General features: G+C 38.1%; 1 protein-coding gene across 1 annotated transcript in view; it reads left to right on the top strand.

Moving 5' to 3' along the window:
* SLC5A8 (solute carrier family 5 member 8) overlaps positions 1-15650 on the top strand; it is a 59799-nt gene extending 44149 nt beyond the window's left edge. The window contains exons 13-15 of the mRNA XM_031000869.3: positions 8794-8897; positions 12491-12570; positions 13380-15650. Coding sequence (XP_030856729.2) covers positions 8794-8897; positions 12491-12570; positions 13380-13502 — 307 coding nt within the window. The 3' untranslated portion in view covers positions 13503-15650. The remainder of the gene's footprint in view (positions 1-8793; positions 8898-12490; positions 12571-13379) is intronic.
* Positions 15651-17276: the final 1626 nt, after the last annotated feature.

Below are 17276 nucleotides of genomic sequence, written 5' to 3'. Positions count from 1 at the left end.
AGAGCTAAGAAAACTTAAATATTAATGAGAAAATTCTGTTATGTGTAAACTCTCCTAAACACCAGCTCTTAGATGCATGAAGAATTATCTTTGTCTTGGAAAAATTTTAAAATGGAAAGCATAATTATACAATAAATATTGCTTATATAGTCTTTGAAAGATAGATTTTACTGACCAAAAGCTACAATTATTTAAACATATTAAATAACTGCCATTTGTTCAGTTGAAGATTCCAAATCTTTAAAGCATTAGAAGTGATTGCAGCTGTGATCTTCATGCTACAGATTTCAGTCATGCAGTACACTTTGGAGCCTCTAGATGCTAAAGTTGTCTGATTTAACGTACTGAAATAGTGGGCAGAGGCATGCTTTATTGTACAGTGAATGTGAGGTCAAGACTTTCTTTAGTGGATATATAAGTGTCCAGCTTTAAAGCACAAACCCTATGAATATGTTCAAGGAATGCAAAGATGATGCCATTGCCCCTAGAGTATTGCCCCAGTGCCAGCTTATCTGGAATGACATCAATATAGTCATACCTTTGGGGTCAAGACATGGCATACCCCTCTTAAAATGGACACACTCCTGAGAGAAGGAACGTGATCATACATATAGCCATTATTAGCAATTTGTGTTCTGGAGAGAATTCAGCTATGAGAAAGCTAGCCAGTGGGACTTCCAGGGGCGTTCCAGGCAGGTAAGCTGTGTATGGTAGAATGGAAAGGTAGTTCCAGAGCCTGACGCGTATTTGAGGGAAGTTTTACTAGGTGAGGTGCTGTGGAGAGAGGGGCAAGGACATGTGGAGAGCAGTCTGGACAGGCATGAAAGCACTAATGGGAGGGGACTGGGAGAGTCATCAGAGTCAGAAAGGGAGAAAAGATTAATTGAAGGTTAAGTGAGAAGACACAGGATGTTCTTCTTGTTTTATGATTTTGCTTAGCGTTTTCCTAATTATGTAAATATTTGCCCTTAAAAGTCTAAGGCAAAATGGTTATTTGGATTCCTGAAACAAATAAATTAGCTGAAGTTTATTCTATGCCTGGTACCGTAATAATTAGTTTTATATGTTAGTTTACTTATCAAATATTTCAGCTAATAAACAAGAATTTTTGAGCATGGACTATGTACCCAGCACTGTGCTGGCCATTTATTTAGTATCCATGGAAGAAAATCTTCCCTCCCAGCCACTGTTTCCTGCCTTCCAGAAAATTCTAATCTAGCAGGAGGGAATGTGCAAATATACGCAAAACAATAAACTCAGTAAGCATGCTAAGTATAAAAACTAAGACATAGTAAATAAAAAATACTTGATACATTTTTGTTAAAAGAGTGAGTACAAAGTTGGAGTGTAAGTTAGCATGAAGACTTCAGAGATGTACTACTACTTCAAGAATGCATAGGTTTGGCTAGATGAAGGGGAAGATCTGGAAAGTCATTCTTGTCACAGAAAATGACCAGAAGGAAGGCAGGCCAACATTCAGATTCAGGAAATACAGAGAACGCCACAAAGATACTCCTCGAGAAGAGCAACTCCAAGACACATAATTGTCAGATTCACCAAAGATGAAATGAAGGAAAAAATGTTAAGGGCAGCCAGAGAGAAAGGTCGGGTTACCCTCAAAGGGAAGCCCATCAGACTAACAGCGGATTTCTCGGCAGAAACCCTACAAGCCAGAAGACAGTGGGGGCCAATATTCAACATTCTTAAAGAAAAGAATTTTCAACCCAGAATTTCATATCCAGCCAAACTAAGCTTCATAAGTGAAGGAGGAATAAAATACTTTACAGACAAGCAAATGCTGAGAGATTTTGTCACCACCAGGCCTGCCCTAAAAGAGCTCCTGAAGGAAGCACTAAACATGGAAAGGAACAACCGGTACCAGCTGCTGCAAAATCATGCCAAAATGTAAAGACCATCGAGACTAGGAAGAAACTGCATCAACTAATGAGCAAAATCACCAGCTAACATCATAATGACAGGATCAAATTCACACATAACAATATTAACTTTAAATGTAAATGGACTAAATGCTCCAATTAAAAGACACAGACTGGCAAGTTGGATAAAGAGTCAAGACCCATCAGTGTGCTGTATTCAGGAAACCCATCTCACATGCAGAGACACACATAGGCTCAAAATAAAAGGATGGAGGAAGATCTACCAAGCAAATGGAAAACAAAAAAAGGCAGGGGTTGCAATCCTAGTCTCTGATAAAACAGACTTTAAACCAACAAAGATCAAAAGAGACAAAGAAGGCCATTACATAATGGTAAAGGGATCAATTCAACAAGAGGAGCTAACTATCCTAAATATATATGCACCCAATACAGGAGCACCCAGATTCATAAAGCAAGTCCTGAGTGACCTACAAAGAGACTTAGACTCCCACACATTAATAATGGGAGACTTTAACACCCCACTCTCAACATTAGACAGATCAACGAGACAGAAAGTCAACAAGGATACCCAGGAATTGAACTCAGCTCTGCACCAAGCAGACCTAATAGACATCTACAGAACTCTCCACCCCAAATCAACAGAATATACATTTTTTTCAGCACCACACCACACCTATTCCAAAATTGACTACATACTGGGAAGTAAAGCTCTCCTCAGCAAATGTAAAAGAACAGAAATTATAACAAACTATCTCTCAGACCACAGTGCAATCAAACTAGAACTCAGGATTAAAAATCTCACTCAAAGCCGCTCAACTACATGGAAACTGAACAACCTGCTCCTGAATGACTACTGGGTACATAACGAAATGAAGGCAGAAATAAAGATGTTCTTTGAAACCAACGAGAACAAAGACACAACATACCAGAATCTCTGGGACACATTCAAAGCAGTGTGTAGAGGGAAATTTATAGCACTAAATGCCCACAAGAGAAAGCAGGAAAGATCCAAAATTGACACCCTAACATCACAATTAAAAGAACTAGAAAAGCAAGAGCAAACACATTCAAAAGCTAGCAGAAGGCAAGAAATAACTAAAATCAGAGCAGAACTGAAGGAAATAGAGACACAAAAAACCCTTCAAAAAATCAGTGAATCCAGGAGCTGGTTTTTTGAAAGGATCAACAAAATTGATAGACCGCTAGCAAGACTAATAACGAAAAAAAGAGAGAAGAATCAAATAGACACAATAAAAAATGATAAAGGGGATATCACCACCGATCCCACAGAAATACAAACTACCATCAGAGAATACTACAAACACCTCTACGCAAATAAACTAGAAAATCTAGAAGAAATGGATACATTCCTCAACACATACACTCTCCCAAGACTAAACCAGGAAGAAGTTGAATCTCTGAATAGACCAATAACAGGAGCTGAAATTGTGGCAATAATCAATAGTTTACCAACCAAAAAGAGTCCAGGACCAGATGGATTCACAGCCGAATTCTACCAGAGGTACAAGGAGGAACTGGTACCATTCCTTCTGAAACTATTCCAATCAATAGAAAAAGAGGGAATCCTCCCTAACTCATTTTATGAGGCCAGCATCATTCTGATACCAAAGCCGGGCAGAGACACAACCAAAAAAGAGAATTTTAGACCAATATCCTTGATGAACATTGATGCAAAAATCCTCAATAAAATACTGGCAAACCGAATCCAGCAGCACATCAAAAAGCTTATCCACCATGATCAAGTGGGCTTCATCCCTGGGATGCAAGGCTGGTTCAATATACGCAAATCAATAAATGTAATCCAGCATATAAACAGAGCCAAAGACAAAAACCACATGATTATCTCAATAGATGCAGAAAAAGCCTTTGACAAAATTCAACAATGCTTCATGCTAAAAACTCTCAATAAATTAGGTATTGATGGGACGTATCTCAAAATAATAAGAGCTATCTATGACAAACCCACAGCCAATATCATACTGAATGGGCAAAAACTGGAAGCATTCCCTTTGAAAACTGGCACAAGACAGGGATGCCCTCTCTCACCACTCCTATTCAACATAGTGTTGGAAGTTCTGGCCAGGGCAATTAGGCAGGAGAAGGAAATAAAGGGTATTCAATTAGGAAAAGAGGAAGTCAAATTGTCCCTGTTTGCAGACGACATGATTGTTTATCTAGAAAACCCCATTGTCTCAGCCCAAAATCTCCTTAAGCTGATAAGCAACTTCAGCAAAGTCTCAGGATACAAAATCAATGTACAAAAATCACAAGCATTCTTATACACCAACAACAGACAAACAGAGAGCCAAATCATGAGTGAACTCCCATTCACAATTGCTTCAAAGAGAATAAAATACCTAGGAATCCAACTTACAAGGGATGTGAAGGACCTCTTCAAGGAGAACTACAAACCACTGCTCAAGGAAATAAAAGAGGATACAAACAAATGGAAGAACATTCCATGCTCATGGGTAGGAAGAATCAATATCGTGAAAATGGCCATACTGCCCAAGGTAATTTACAGATTCAATGCCATCCCCATCAAGCTACCAATATCTTTCTTCACAGAATTGGAAAAAACTACTTTAAAGTTCATATGGAACCAAAAAAGAGCCCGCATCGCCAAGTCAATCCTAAGCCAAAAGAACAAAGCTGGAGGCATCACACTACCTGACTTCAAACTATACTACAAGGCTACAGTAACCAAAACAGCATGGTACTGGTACCAAAACAGAGATATAGATCAATGGAACAGAACAGAGCCCTCAGAAATAATGCCGCATACCTACAACTATCTGATCTTTGACAAACCTGAGAAAAACAAGCAATGGGGAAAGGATTCCCTATTTAATAAATGGTGCTGGGAAAACTGGCTAGCCATATGTAGAAAGCTGAAACTGGATCCCTTCCTTACACCTTATACAAAAATCAATTCAAGATGGATTAAAGATTTAAACGTTAGACCTAAAACCATAAAAACCCTAGAAGAAAACCTAGGCATTACCATTCAGGACATAGGCGTGGGCAAGGACTTCATGTCCAAAACACCAAAAGCAATGGCAACAAAAGACAAAATTGACAAATGGGATCTAATTAAACTAAAGAGCTTCTGCACAGCAAAAGAAACTACCATCAGAGTGAACAGGCAACCTACAACATGGGAGAAAATTTTCGCAACCTACTCATCTGACAAAGCGCTAATATCCAGAATCTACAATGAACTCAAACAAATTTACGAGAAAAAAACAAACAACCCCATCAAAAAGTGGGCGAAGGACATGAACAGACACTTCTCAAAAGAAGACATTTATGCAGCCAAAAAACACATGAAAAAATGCTCATCATCACTGGCCATCAGAGAAATGCAAATCAAAACCACTATGAGATATCATCTCACACCAGTTAGAATGGCAATCATTAAAAAGTCAGGAAACAACAGGTGCTGGAGAGGATGTGGAGAAGTAGGAACACTTTTACACTGTTGGTGGGACTGTAAACTAGTTCAACCATTGTGGAAGTCAGTGTGGCGATTCCTCAGGGATCTAGAACTAGAAATACCATTTGACCCAGCCATCCCATTACTGGGTATATACCCAAAGGACTATAAATCATGCTGCTATAAAGACACATGCACACGTATGTTTATTGCGGCATTATTCACAATAGCAAAGACTTGGAACCAACCCAAATGTCCAACAATGATAGACTGGATTAAGAAAATGTGGCACATATACACCATGGAATACTATGCAGCCATAAAAAATGATGAGTTCATGTCCTTTGTAGGGACATGGATGAAATTGGAAACCATCATTCTCAGTAAACTATCGCAAGAACAAAAAACCAAACACCGCATATTCTCACTCATAGGTGGGAATTGAACAATGAGATCACATGGACACAGGAAGGGGAATATCACACTCTGGGGACTGTTGTGGGGTGGGGGGAGGGGGGAGGGATGGCACTGGGAGATATACCTAATGCTAGATGACGAGTTGGTGGGTGCAGCGCACCAGCATGGCACGTGTATACATATGTAACTAACCTGCACAATGTGCACATGTACCCTAAAACTTAAAGTATAATAAGAAAAAAAAAAAAAAAGAAAATGACCAGAAGGGAAATTGGACAAGAAAATAAATTAAAACATGCACTGTGGTAAGTAATATTCACAGGATATCATGGGAGCCAGAAGGAGGAAGTCTGCCTGACTGGAGTCAAGGAAACCTTTTTAGAGGAGAATTGCATGGGCTGGAGTTAGTCAGGTGGCAGGACTGAGCACAGTGACACAATCTGTGTCGCAAGGAAGGAGGAGTATGTGTCGCAGAATGAAGAAACGACCGGTGCAAAAGCACGAAGGACTGAAGAATCAGGGCATCTTAGGAAATCATCCTAGTTCCTTATGGCTGGAGCACAAGGGTTGTGAGCCACCCAGCTGAAGGTTGAATGTGTGATGCTTTGGTTGCCTAGATACAAATTGTTTCAATTGCCTAGATTCAGTTTTGATTTTTTTAAGTTTACAATATTTGATGGTTACATTGGTAGCTTGCTGTGGTTTTAATTTGTATTTCCCTTAAGATTAATGAAGTCAAATACATTTTCATTTGTTTGTTGGCCATTTGGATATTTACTTTTGCGACTTAGTTATTGAAGTCTTTAGTCCATTTGAAATGGATTCTCTGTCTTTTTCTTACTTACATAGGAGTTCATGACATATTCTAGATATGAGATATGTTTTGAAAATGTTTTTCTCCCATTCTATGGGTTACCTTTTTACTCTTTTAATGATACTTTTTTTGTCAGTCAAAATTTCTTAATTTTAATTTATTTCTGTTTCTCAGTTTTTTCCTATATGGTTAGTCCTTTATGTGTCTTGTTTAAGAAATCCTTGTCTCTACCCTGCAATCATAAAGATATTCCACTAATTTTTTATTTAAAAGCTTTATTGTTAACCATTTCCATTGGGGAAGTGTAATCCACTTTGGAATTGATTTCTGTGGGTGGTGTGATCAAGATTATTTTTCCCCATGTGGATACTCAGTTAACTAAACACCATTTATTGAAAAGACTCCCCTTTTGCCCCATTGAATGCACTGGCGATGAAAACGATGTTAAGCAAGTAACTATTTTTCTGTGGGTCTATTTCTCAATTCTCTACTCTGTTCTATTTTGTCTGTCTTTGGCTCAATATCACACTCTCTTAATTTCATTAGCTCACCTCAACGTGTTCCCCTTCTTTCTGGGTTCTTGTCACCTCAAGTTCTCATTATTTTGTTTTTGTTTTTGTTTGAGACGGAGTCTCAGTCTGTTGCCCAGGCTCGAGTTCAATGCAACCTCCACCTCTGGGTTCAAGTGATTTTTGTGCCTCAGCCTCCCAAGTAGCTGGGATTACAGGCATGTGCCACCACACCTGGCCAATTTTTGTATCTTTAGTAGAGATGGGGTTTCACCAGGTTGGCCAGACTGGTCTTGAACTCCTGACCTCAGGTTATCCACCTGCCTTGGTCTCCCAAAGTGCTGGGATTATAGGTGTGAGCCACCGCCCCAGCCAAGTTCTCATTGTCTTGATCTCTCTGATAGCTTCAAAAACCTGCCTCCCTCCCCATGCCCCAGGTTTTATACATTGTTCTCAGCAGAATGATTGGTCTAAATCAAGCAGCTATCAAAACTGAAAGTGGAATCCTAGAGCAATCATTGTAGAAATGATCACAGAATGTTCATGTTACTCTTTCACTTAAAACATTGCAATGAGTGCCATTGCCTGTAGAGTAAAATTCCAACTCATGCCCGGTCCCACAAAAAGCCCCCTGCCTATCTTTCATCTTGTAATCACTGTCTTGCTCACTGTGCCTCAGTCAGCTGGTGTTTAGTCTCTGAGATGTTTTCCTCAAGAACATTTTGTTCTCAGATCTCAGTTCAAATGTCGTTTATTCCCAAAGGTTTTCTCTGACCACTCGTAGTGTAGTTCCTTCCTCTTCACCCTGTTAATAGCACATCATCTTGTTTTACTTTCCTTACAGCGCTTTCTACTAGTGGAAATTATTATATTTATTAATTTGTTTATCGTATTTATCTCTCCATTAGAGTATAAACTTTATGTGAGCAGGAATCTTATCTACTTTATTTTTAAAAAATAATTTCAACTTTTATTTTAGATACCTGTGCAGGTTTCTTACTTGGGTAAACTCTTGCCTGTCTCCCTTCACCCTCTGGTAGTCCCCAGTGTCTATTGTTCTCTTCTTTGTGTCCATAAGTACCCAACATTTAGCTCCTACTTATAAATGAGAACATGTGGTATTTGGTTTTCTGTGCCTGCATTAATTTGCTTGGATAATGGCCTCCAGCTGCATCCATGTTGCTGAAAAGGACATGATTTTGTTCTTTTTTCATGGCTGCATGGTATTCCATGGTGTATATGTACCACATTTTCTTTATCCAGTCCACCATTGATGGGCACCTAGGTTGATTGCATGTCTTTGCTGTTGTGAATAGTGCTGCGATGAACATATAAGTGCACGTGTCTTTTTGGTAGAACAATTTATTTTCCTTTGGATATATACCCAGTAATGGGATTGCTGGGTCAAATGGTTTATCTACCTTATTTATGGCTGACTGTCCAATCACAAGAGCAGTGCCTGGGACATCATGCAGAATTGAATGAATAAACATGACCTTCAAGTATTTCAGTATATAGTCAAGGTGAAGTTTTGCTTTCGATTCCTGATCTGATAAGATAAAATTAGGACAGCAGGTTATGACATTAAAAACATTATTAAGTGTTATATTTTGACCTTGCCACGAGAATCACTGGTATATACTGGTAGTTGCTAGTGGCATTACATGAAATCTTACCATTGTGTTTTTGCTCTCTTAGGACTCCACTGATGGATAACTGGTATTCTTTATCATATCTGTACTTCAGCACTGTTGGAACTTTGGTAACATTATTAGTGGGGATACTTGTCAGTTTATCAACAGGTAACTATCTAAACATTAGTATTGTTGTATTTACCTCTATATCAGTTTTTACTGTATCTGTTTTATAGCTATTTATGTTATTTTACTATGATCCTATTGACAACTAGTTTAATTATTTCTTCTATTTTACTCATGGGAAATCTGAAGGCCTAGACTTGAAAGCAGAAGACTTATTTCTATTTGAATCTTGGTTCTGCCCTTTAGGGGCTGCATGAACTTGGGCAAGTCACATAGCTACACTGAGCCTCAGCTTTCTTATGTATAAAATGAGGACAATAATAATCGACCTGCCCATCTCACAAGTTGCTGTAAGACAAAAATAAGATGCTTGAAAAGAACTTCATAACTACTATGATGTTAGGGATTTTACACACATTTTTACAATAACCCAATATGCTGTGATCTTTACATGGTCCAGTATTCATTCTTTGTGAACTGTAAAGAAGCATACATAGGTTATATCTAAACATAGTGTGGAGGCTTTTTTTTCAGATATTTATCATTTTTTAAAAAAGTGTGTTCATTTTTAAAAAATCAAATTGATACACATGGTATATAAATTGCTCTCTGGGATTGCTATAGAACGGTTGTCTTGGGACTCCATTTTGTCCTCATTCTATGAATTCTCTTAGCCCCTGTTCCTGTGTTGGGTTTTCTACTGCCTATATTCATTACTTCTCATTCTCATTTACTCCCTTAATTGAATGAAACACATCCTATAGCATATTCTCAAGAATGAGTAGACAAAAGAAGAGGTTTTGGAAACTTTGTGTGTCTGAAAAAAATTATTTAATCTATCTTATGCTTGATTGATTGTTTGAGTAGAAATTCCTAGGGTTGAAAAGAACTTTTCTTTTTTCTGAGAGTATGTCTGAATTTTTTTCTAGCTTGCTATGTTGCTGTTGTGACAGTGCTCTGCTACCAGCTGACACTTTGCGTGTGTCCCATTTTCACAATGACTGCCTTGGCCTAGGCCTTCAGTAGGGCCCATTCAATCTGAAGATCCATGCCCTTCAGTTCTGGACATTTTCTTTTTTGTTTTCTTTTCTTCCTTTTTATTTCTATTTTTAATAATTTTCTGTGTTCTCTCTCTGAGAACTCCTATTAGTCAAACATTTGAATCAGAATCATGGACAGTTCCTCTAATTTTCTCGTTTTTTTCTCTCTTATTTTTCCTCTCCGTGTCTTTTAGGTCTACTATGTGAAATATTTTTTCACTTACTTTTCCAATAATTCTCAAAGGAGTGCTCTGATCCAATTTTGAGAATAGTCTGTAGGGGAACGAGGGCAGGGAAGAGGCTATTGCAGTAACCCAGGTGAGAGATCACAGTGCTGGGGCCGGGGTAGCGCGGAGTTGGTGAAACATGCTGGGCTCCCTGACTCCCTACATCCCCTCACATGTATGCATCCATAGCAGCCACGCCAGGGGAAGGGTGCAACTGCCTCCTTCAACATGTGTTACAACTAGTCGTGTTCAAGGATATCTGATGTCTTTGTTTGCTCCATGCTACAAAGCTGCCAGCACTGTGCCACTTTACAGAATCCTGCTATCATTTTCTGTTTTTTGGGACTGAGATATCACCGTCTCTCAAACTTCTGTGACACTTGTATTTATAATTATAAAATTTGTTGCTATTCATTATTTCTCAGTTGTTGGAAAATATTCTTTCTTTTCCAAAAGGACTGTGCTCTTTCTCAAAAATAAAATTCCCAGTACAGTAGGTTTATTAATTTTTTTGGTCCAGTTTGATATATTTTCAGACAGATTTTTGTTGTTGTTGTTGTTGTTGTTGTTGAGATGGAATCTCGCTCTTTTGCCCAGGCTGGAGTACAGTGGTGCAATCTCGGCTCACTGCAACCTCTGCCTCCTGCGTTCAAGGGATTCTTCTGCCTCAGCTTCCCGAGTAGCTGGGACTACAGGCACGCACCACCACGCCCGGCTAATTTTTGTATTTTTAATAGAGATGGGGTTTCACCATATTGGCCAGGCTGGTCTCGAACTCCTGACCTCAGGTGATCTGCCCACCTTGGTCTCCCAAATTGTAGGGATTACAGGCGTGAGCCACCATGCCCAGTCTTAAGACAGATTTTCATCTTTTCCCAGCAGTTATTCAGTTGTTCAGATCTGGAATACACCTAACCAGTCTCCCTGTACTATTTGCCCTTTGGTCCTTATTTAGCTCATTTTTTAAAAGAAAGTGGAGTATCAGAGTAGCTCCTTTGAGTACTCCTTTTTTTCTTTTAAATGCTTTGATTCTGAAAAACCATATACAGCTATATCTTTTGTTTCAATAAGTAACACTCTACCTCAGTGACTGGGATCCAGTAATAGAAAACACTTCAGCTTCATTAACTTCACAAATAACTTATTCCTACTTCACAGAAGCAGTGAGTACCTTGAAAACTATGAGAAGCACACAATTTTGATGCTCCCTGGGAAACAGACTTTAAAACCTATCGTAGTATACCAAAACTCCCATAAGAGTTCAGGCCTTACAGACTTGGTTGGCGTTTCAGCACTCCCCTGATTTTTACTATGCAGAAGGCTATGTTTTCATCAGGAAAATGGGGGCAAATAGTTTCCTAAGTAGATCACAAACTGTGGGCACAGAGATTGTTTTGTTTCTCTGTTTCTCTAGCACCTAGCAGCATCTCCAGCACACAGTAGGTACTCAATAACATTGAACGAATTCATTTAAAATTGATTCTATCTCCAGAACAGCAGAGGTTCCCATAATTAAAAGTCTAGTATTTGTACTAAAGTAGTGGTTCTTAAACTTTAGAGGGCATAAGGATCCTCTTGGAAATTTTATAAAAATCAGGCTTCAGGGGTCCTACCTGCAGAGGTCCTAATTTGGTCAGTCCAGGCTAGAGTCTGGGAATCTGCATTTTAAGTACATTCCTTGAATGATCTGGGGAAGGGTAGTTTGAGGACCACTCTTTGAGATACACAATTTTTAAAAGCATCCTCTTTGATCCACAAAAAATACCAAAGCAAAATAGAATTTTTTTTTTTTTTGTAAAGAAAACCTTAGAGAAGAGGATTTGGATCAAACTTCAGTCAGCATACTAATTTTCATTTAAATAATTTATTCAGCAGTTCCGAATTGCCTGCGTTTCTTCATAGACATGTATATTTGTAGCCAACAAAGTGGGGAAAAGCAGCTCCATTGTCTGAAGCAGGGGCAGATGGTTTGATATTTTACTGATGGCATGGAGGGTGCTTTTAAACCAGTTTTCCTACCAGCATTGGGCCAGATGACTGTTTCTCTAGTTGAGTACCAGATGAAGCAGTTGGCTTGCATTTAAGCTCTATCTCACACACATATATATGATACATATATATATATAAAGAATATATATATATATAAAGACTCATATTTATAGTGAGAGGCTTTCAAGACCTGGGGCTAACTAAGGAAAGGGGAATTGCGGGCTAAGTGATCAGTGCTTTTAAGTTTCCCTTTCTCTTTGTGTTTTTTGAATGTGTGGAGTTGAACGTGAACAAGTTAAATGCCTGTATAATGGAATGTCTCTGTGTAGTTACTGGTGTCCTTTTTAACAACGTAAGTCATGTACATTTTTTTTTCCAGGAGGAAGAAAACAGAACTTAGACCCCAGATATATACTAACCAAAGAGGACTTTTTATCCAATTTTGATATTTTTAAGAAAGTGAGTTGGCTTTCATTTACCTTGAGTTAGGAAACTGGGCTTTATTACCTGGATAGAACACTAATTAGTTCTCAACCTGTTTCTCGATGGAAAAGTGATGGACAAGGAAGGTATAGACCCTGTATAATCTGATGATCTATATATGTTGGATAGCTCTCTATCCTATGATGATCTATATCTGTTTTATAGCTCCATATCCTCTGATACGCTATACCTATTGCTTATCTGTCTATCCTCTGATGAGCTATATCTGTTGTATATCCTCTTTCCTTTGATGATCTTTATCTGCTGTATATCTCTCTATCCTCTGATAACCTATATCTGTTGTATATCCCTCTATTCTCTGATGAGCTACACCTGTTGTATATCTCTCTATCTCTCTTTATCCTCTGATAACCTATATCTGTTGTATATCCCTCTATTCTCTGATGAGCTATACCTGTTGTATATCTCTCTATATCTGTCTATCTTCTGATAATCTATATCTATTGTATCTCTCTCTATATCTGTCTATCCTCTGATAACCTGTATCTGTTGTATATCTCTCTATATCTGTCTATCCTCTGATATTATAAATCTGTTGTATATCTATTGTCTGATGGGCTATTTTGTATCTATCTTCTGATAACCTGTATCTGTTGAATATGTCTCTATCCTCTGAGGAAGTATACCTGTTATATATTTCTCTCCCTCAGTAGATTAGAAAGCTGATGCAGAGAAATAAAAATAGTAGAAACAATTATTTAGAATTACATGAATGAAGAGCTTCTTTTTTTCCCCCTAATCACCATGTTAACATTTTCTTTTAGAAGAAGCATGTTTTGAGCTATAAATCGCATCCAGTGGAAGATGGTGGAACTGATAATCCTGCTTTCAACCACATTGAATTGAACTCAGATCAGAGTGGCAAGAGCAATGGGACTCGTTTGTGAAGCTGTTCTGATACTAGATACCCTTAAATGATGTTTCAATTTTATATGTTTTCTAAGACAATTGGATCAGGTTTTCTTTGTGTGTGTGTGTGTGTTGTATCATGAGTGTTTGGGGGATAAGTTTTTGTTAAAACAAAGTATGGACTATCTTCATTTACTACATCATTAATTGATGTTACTCTGGAGTTTAGAATTCTGGCATTGACATTTCCCTCTCTTTCCTTTATTTCGATGAAGCTATAATTGTGAAAATTGTAACTACATAGATGCTGAAAGGCTAATACACACATGTGCACATGTATTTGATTGTCAAAGGTATATTCTTAAATTTGGGTATTATTGAAAATATTTTCCATGCCTAGGTGCTAGCACATAAGTTTGGAAGTTTGCCAAAATCATAATTCATCTTGAAAAGAGCTTTTTTCCCTCCTACCACATACACCATTCTTAGGGAGCAACGAGGTAACAGGTCTGTGTTGTCTAGATCTTTCCTTTTTATCACCCTATCAGCCCAGGGCATATACTAACCTGCAAACTGATTCTGAATCAGGAAGGTGGTAATCAATAAGTATTCTGCCTGGGAAAGACCATGGGCCCAATGATCAAAGTCTTCTTGGTGCTGTTCATTAATTCTTGTGCCTTTTGGCTTGTTTTCTAGAGTTTCTGGACTTTGGCTGCTGATACTGCCTTTCTTAGACTGCAATTTTTATCTGCATGCCCAGTTTCTGACCTATCAACTTGGGTTTTGTTGTGCACTCTAACTGAGCTTGTCTTCATAATTTTCTGTTTATTGCCCTGGGCTTGGATACGTCTCAAGACACTCATGTGAATCATGCCACCCCAAATCCTGGCTTATCAAGTCCCAGACTATAAATTATGAACTCCCATTAGCTTGGTACTAACATATACTTGATATAGGTATTTATGGACTTGATGATCCAAGAATATTATATTCTTCAAAATGGTTAAGCTCCATGGAGTTAGATGACTACATTTAATGCTATTAAGTTGAACTTTTGAATGTCAACTAATTTGCAGTCAATTAAAGATACATATGCCTAGAAATTTTGAAATTTTGGTATATTTATCCAGTTAAAGAGCTAAATTATATAAGCAAACATTACTGTTTTTTTAAATGTCTGGACTCAAAAAATGCTTTGTTCCGTGTTTTAAAATTTTTAAGTAGCAGTCTCAAAGTTGCTTAGCTGTTTATTTTGCTATGTTCCTAGCTAAGAGTTTGGTTATAGGAGTTCATCAATAACTTATTTTTTGTACAGTTCCCACATTAGATACTGTTTAAAAGTTCTTTTTTAAACTCAATTTTTTTAGAAATATAAGAGCAATATTTAGATACATAGAAATGTTTTTATGATTAAATAATTTTATGCTTATTTTCTGATACGTGTTATTTAGGTAATCATGCCCTGTACATTTAGAGGTTGCTAACTGACAATGTTAAGAAATTAAAAAAAAAAAAAGCCTGGGCATGATGGCTTATGCTTGTAATCTCAACATTTGGGAGGCTGAGGCAGGAAGATCGCTTGAGGCCCGGAGTTTAAGTCCAGCCTGGAAACATAGTTAGACCTCATCTCTACAAAAATAAAAAATAAAAATAAAAAAAACTTAGCTAGGCATGTTGCCACATACTTGTAGTCGCAGTTATTAGGGAAGCTGAGGTGGGAGGATAGCTTGAGTCCAGGATTTCAAGGCTGCATTGAGCTATGATTACACCACTGCACTCCAGCCTGGGTAACAGAGTGAAATCTTGTCTCTGGAAAAAAAAAAAAAAAAGAGAGAGAGAGAGAGAGGGAGATTTATATAACATTAAAATTAACTACATAAACCTGGGCAGTGTGTCAAAACTCCATCTCTACAAAAAAATACAAGAATTAGACAGGCACGGTGGTGTGTGTCTGTAGTCTCAGCTACTTAGGAGGCTGAGGTGAGAAGATTGCTAGAGCCAGGAGGTCGAGGCTGCAGTGAGCTGTGATTGCGCTACTGTACTCCACCCTGGGTGATGAAGCCCTGACTCAATAAATAAATAAATAAAACAAATAAATTAACTATATATATTCATATATTTCTTATGTGGATATATGTTTTTTTTTCCTGGTTTTTTTTTTTATTATACTTTAAGCTTTAGGGTACATGTGCACATTGTGCAGGTTAGTTACATATGTATACATGTGCCATGCTGGTGCGCTGCACCCACTTACTTGTCATCTAGCATTAGGTATATCTCCCAATGCTATCCCTCCCCCCTCCCCCCACCCTACCACAGTCCCCAGAGTGTGATATTCCCCTTCCTGTGTCCATGTGATCTCATTGTTCAATTCCCACCTATGAGTGAGAATATGCGGTGTTTGGTTTTCTGTTCTTGTGATAGTTTCCTAAGAATGATGATTTCCAATTTCATCCATGTCCCTACAAAGGACATGAACTCATCATTTTTTATGGCTGCATAGTATTCCATGGTGTATATGTGCCACATTTTCTTAATCCAGTCTATCATCGTTGGACATTTGGGTTGGTTCCAAGTCTTTGCTATTGTGAATAATGCCGCAATAAACATACGTGTGCATGTGTCTTTATAGCAGCATGATTTATAGTGCTTTGGGTATATACCAGTAATGGGATGGCTGGGTCAAATGGTATTTCTAGTTCTAGATCCCTGAGGAATTGCCACACTGACTTCCACAATGGTTGAACTAGTTTACAGTCCCACCAACAGCGTAAAAGTGTTCCTATTTCTCCACATCCTCTCCAGCACCTGTTGTTTCCTGACTTTTTAATGATTGCCATTCTAACTGGTGTGAGATGGTATCTCATTGTGGTTTTGATTTGCATTTCTCTGATGGCCAGTGATAATGAGCATTTTTTCATGTGTTTTTTGGCTGCATAAATGTCTTCTTTTGAGAAGTGTCTGTTCATGTCCTTCGCCCACTTTTTGATAGGGTTGTTTGTTTTTTTCTTGTAAATTTGTTTGAGTTCATTGTAGATTCTGGATATTAGCCCTTTGTCAGATGAGTAGGTTGCGAAAATTTTCTCCCATGTTGTAGGTTGCCTGTTCACTCTGATGGTAGTTTCTTTTGCTGTGCAGAAGCTCTTTAGTTTAATTAGATCCCATTTGTCAATTTTGTCTTTTGTTGCCATTGCTTTTGGTGTTTTGGACATGAAGTCCTTGCCCATGCCTATGTCCTGAATGGTAATGCCTAGGTTTTCTTCTAGGGTTTTTATGGTTTTAGGTCTAACGTTTAAGTCTTTAATCCATCTTGAATTGATTTTTGTATAAAGTGTAAGGAAGGGATCCAGTTTCAGCTTTCTACATATGGCTAGCCAGTTTTCCCAGCACCATTTATTAAATAGGGAATCCTTTCCCCATTGCTTGTTTTTCTCAGGTTTGTCAAAGATCAGATAGTTGTAGATATGAGGCATTATTTCTGAGGGCTCTGTTCTGTTCCATTGATCTGTATCTCTGTTTTGGTACCAGTACCATGCTGTTTTGGTTACTGTAGCCTTGTAGTATAGTTTGAAGTCAGGTAGTGTGATGCCTCCAGCTTTGTTCTTTTGGCTTAGGATTGCCTTGGCGATGCGGGCTCTTTTTTGGTTCCATATGAACTTTAAAGTAGTTTTTTACAATTCTGTGAAGAAAGTCATTGGTAGCTTTATGGGGATAGCGTTGAATCTGTAAATTACCTTGGGCAGTATGGCCATTTTCACGATATTGATTCTTCCTACCCATGAGCATGGAATTTTCTTCCATTTGTTTGTATC

This window comes from Gorilla gorilla, chromosome 10 (assembly GCF_029281585.2).
Source record: "Gorilla gorilla gorilla isolate KB3781 chromosome 10, NHGRI_mGorGor1-v2.1_pri, whole genome shotgun sequence".
NCBI lineage: Eukaryota > Metazoa > Chordata > Mammalia > Primates > Hominidae > Gorilla > Gorilla gorilla.
This window is presented reverse-complemented; position numbering and strand designations above follow the sequence as displayed.